General features: G+C 52.2%; 1 protein-coding gene across 1 annotated transcript in view; it reads right to left on the minus strand.

Annotated features, from left to right (window-relative positions):
- Positions 1-3,457, minus strand: part of LOC122541254 (zinc-binding protein A33-like) — a 9,159-nt gene extending 5,702 nt beyond the window's left edge. The window contains exons 1-3 of the mRNA XM_087978964.1: positions 2,932-3,457; positions 2,727-2,822; positions 1,101-1,334 (exon numbers count right to left, since the gene is read on the minus strand). Coding sequence (XP_087835090.1) covers positions 1,101-1,334; positions 2,727-2,822; positions 2,932-3,342 — 741 coding nt within the window. The 5' untranslated portion in view covers positions 3,343-3,457. The remainder of the gene's footprint in view (positions 1-1,100; positions 1,335-2,726; positions 2,823-2,931) is intronic.
- Positions 3,458-3,977: the final 520 nt, after the last annotated feature.

Consider the following 3,977-nt stretch of genomic DNA (forward strand, 5'->3'; position numbering starts at 1 on the left):
GGCAGAAATGACTATTAAAAACCGTCATTAAATAAAAACGTGAAGGGCATGGATAGAGGGAAATAGCCAAGGTCTTGTCCTCCTGGGTCTGGGGGGAGGTGGGGTGGGGGAGTCCGACACTAGACAGCACAGGGTGAGAGGGGAAAGATTTAAAAGGGACCGAAGGGGCAACATTTTCACTCAGAGGGTGGTACGTGTATGGAATGAGCTGCCAGAGGATGTGGTGGAGGCTGGTACAATTACAGCATTTAAAAGGCATCTGGATGGGTATATGAATAGGAAGGGTTTGGAGGGATATGGGCCGGGTGCTGGCAAATGGGACTGGATTAGGTTGGGATATCTAGCTGGCTTGACCAGCCAGACAGAAGGGTGTGTTTCCGTACTGTACAGCTCTATGGCTCTATTTAAAACACAGGCCAACAATAGGAAGGAAATTGGGGAATTCTAGCATCAACTTGGCAACGGTCTCACTCATAGCAACCGGGAATGATTCAATCCCATTGCAGGCAACAATGGTGAGGGGGTGTTAGACACACACACACACACTCACACATACACACACACACATACACACACTCACACAGACACACACACTCACACATACAGACACACACACATACACACAGACACACACACACACAGACACACACACACACAGACGGACAGACACACACACACAGACACACACATAGACAGACAGACACACAAACATACACACACTCACACAGACAGACACACACACACACAAACAGACATACACACACACACACAGACACACACACAGACACACACACACACAAACACATATATATATATATACACACACAGACAGACATAGACACACACACACACAGACAGACACACACACAGACAAACATACACACAGAGATAGACATACACACACAGACACACACACATTGGAATTGGAATGTAATATGATCTCCAGGACACGCAACAGTTTTGCAAGTGAAGTTTAACCAGTTTAACCGACACCCTCCCTCTCACAAAAACAAGTTAGAATGACAACAGTGGGTCTGACCCGTATTCACCCCCCACCCCCACAATGCAACCCCACTCCCAAGTTATTTGCAGGGGCCCACCTTCAGGAAAGTCACCTCGTCTTGCTGCTCCAGCTGCTGCTGCATCTCTGCAATCTCCTTCTGGATTGAATTTAAATTCTCCTGAATCTCTCGAAGGTTTCTCCCCATCACGTCCAGAAGCTTCTCCTCTTCCCTCCTCAGCTCTCTCAGTAAGCGCCGCTCTTTCTCAGTGAGAAGCCGGTGCATTTCGGAGAACTGGGATATGATGTGGGTCTGCAGACAGGTCGCCTGTTCCTGCTCCACAGCATAGCGGCGAGAGGGGGGAGAGAGGTGGGGGTGGAGAGAGGGGAGAGAGAGAGAGGAGAGGGGGGAAGAGAGGAGAGGGGGGAAGAGAGGAGAGGGGGGAAGAGAGGAGAGGGGGGAAGAGAGGAGAGGAGGGAGAGAGTGAGAGAAGGGGGGAGAGAGGAGAGGGGAGAGAGGGGGAGAGAGGAGAGGGGGGAGAGAGAGAGGAGGGGAAGAGAAGAGAGGGGGAGAAAGGAGAGGGGGGAGAGAGGTGGGTGGGGAGAGAGGGGGAGAGAGAGAGAGGAGGGGGGAGAGAGTGAGAGAGAGGGGAGAAAGTGAGAGAGGGGAGAGAGGAGAGGAGGGGGAGAGAGGAGAGGAGGGGGAGAGAGAGGAGAGGAGGGGGGAGAGAGGAGAGGGGGGAGAGAGGGGAGAGAGAGAGAGAGGAGGGGGAGAGGGGTGAGAGAGTGAGAGAGAGGGGGGGAGAAAGTGAGAGAGACACAGAGGGGGAGAGACAGGGAGAGAGAGAGAGGAGAGAGAGGGGGGAAAGTGGGAGAGATTGGGGAGAGAGAGGGGATAGAGTGGGGTTAGAGGGGGTAGAGGCAGGGTTTAGAGAGTGAGGGAGAGGCAGGGCAGAGAGAGGGAGGAAGAGAGTGAAAGAGAGAGTGAGAAAAAGAGTGAAAGAGAAGGAGAGATATTAAGGGGGGGAGGAAGAGAGAGTATGAAAGAGAGAGATAAAATGAAAGGTTATGTCCAATGATAGAGGGAGTGGAAGACCCAGAAGGGAGTGGGGGTGGCTATTGACTGTCCTTTGGGAATTGGTTTTGCTCAGTTGGCTGGATTGTCGGTTAGAGCAGCGCGATGCCAACAGCATGGGTCCAATTCCCATCACCGGTTCGGGGTTACCACGAAGGACTCTCCTTCCCAACCTCTTACCCTCACCTGAGGCACGGTGACCCTCAGGTTAAATCACCACCAGTCAGTCACTTCTCTCTCTCTCTAGATTAGAATGGTGCTGGAAAAACACAGCCGTTCAGGCAGCATCCGAGGAGCAGGAAAATCAATGTTTCGGGCAAAAGCTCTTCATCAGGAATACTTTTGCCCAAAAAGTTGATTTTCCTGCTCCTCGGATGCTGCCTGAACTGCCGTGCCTTTCCAGCACCGCTCTGATCTAGACTCTGGTTTCCAGCAGCTTCAGTCATTGTTTTTACCTGCTTCTCTCTCTCTGTAATGAGGGAGCAGCCCCCCCCCCCCCGTGCTCTGATAAGACCATGAGAAAGCGAGGGCTGGAGATCAGAGTGGAGAGTGAGGTGCTGGAAAACCAGGAGAGTCCTGGGATGCTGCCTGAGCTCGTCTAACGCCACACTCTCGGACTTTATGGGTGACACCACAAACAACAGCACTGACCTTCACTTCAGAGATGTGACGGATCTGCTTCAGTTCTGTCTCTGCAAACAGCTGCCTCTTCTCGGTGAGAGACTGGAGAGAAGCTCCCAGCTGCTCCTGGAGGGAGGGGGGTGGGAGGCAAGGACGGGAGATCACAGAAGGAAAGGGGGTTAGACTCTTGGGGAGGGGATAAAAGTTTGTGCAAATGTGAGGGTGGATGTGTTACCTTGAATGTTTCCACCGCCTCATTGAGGGGGGTGAAACTGTGCGACCTGTGGGCGCGGGACTCCCTGCAAGTGTAGCAGATCAGTGTCAGGTCGGTTTCGCAGAAGAGTTTCACCGCTTCCTGGTGCTCCACGCACCAAGGCTTGGCGCCCCTGGAGCCGGGCTCCAGCCTCAGCCTCCTCGCCCTCTCCGCCAGGTTGGCCAAGCACCGGTTCACCGTCAGCTTCCTCTGGGGGAATTCCCGTCTGCACTCCGGGCAGGAGTTCCTGGCCTCCCGCTCCCACAGCCCAGTGATGCAGGAGCAGCAGAAATTGTGCCCGCACTCCAGGGCGACTGGATCGGCGAACAGACCCCGGCAGAGGGGGCAGCTCACGTCCTGGGTCCAGCTCCCGAACTGCAGTGTGTCAGCCATCTCCTCACCACACCCGGAGCACTTCCTGACTTTTTGTGTGTGCAGCTTGCTTTCACTTTCGAGGTGCAGGCTAACTCACTTTTTAGATTAGAATCAAACTAAACAGCCAGAGAACACAGGGACTCCCCGCCCCCACCCTCCTCTAGCTTATCTCTCCACCCTTCAGGCTCTCTGCCTTTACTCCTGATGAAGGGCTTTTGCCCGAAACGTCGATTTTGCTGCTCGTCGAATGCTGCCTGAATTGCTGTGCTCTTCCAGCACCACTGATCCAGAATCTGGTTTCCAGCATCTGCAGTCATTGTTTTTACCTCAGAGAACATAGGGGGCTAACACCTTCAACATATTGTCCAGCTATCACCATTGTTACAGCTAACTTAAGAATGCAACTTTTAAAAAAAAAGTTTTGTGATTTACACATGAAAGAAGGGAAACTATCCTGGTATTCGAACAGATGAAAGATTCAACAGACAATCAAGGCATTTTTCAATGTATAGTTTCAGTTACATCACACTGTAAACTTTTGCTGTAAATTCTGTGCCTTCCAATTGTGTCGCTCCGAAAGTTAGTGCTTCCAATTAAACCTGTTGGACTATAACCTGGTGTTGTGTGATTTTTAACTTTGTCCACCCCAGTCC

This window comes from Chiloscyllium plagiosum, unplaced genomic scaffold (assembly GCF_037043375.1).
Source record: "Chiloscyllium plagiosum isolate Xiang-an unplaced genomic scaffold, Cpla_swu_hap1 HiC_scaffold_35, whole genome shotgun sequence".
NCBI classification, from domain to species: Eukaryota; Metazoa; Chordata; class Chondrichthyes; order Orectolobiformes; family Hemiscylliidae; genus Chiloscyllium; species Chiloscyllium plagiosum.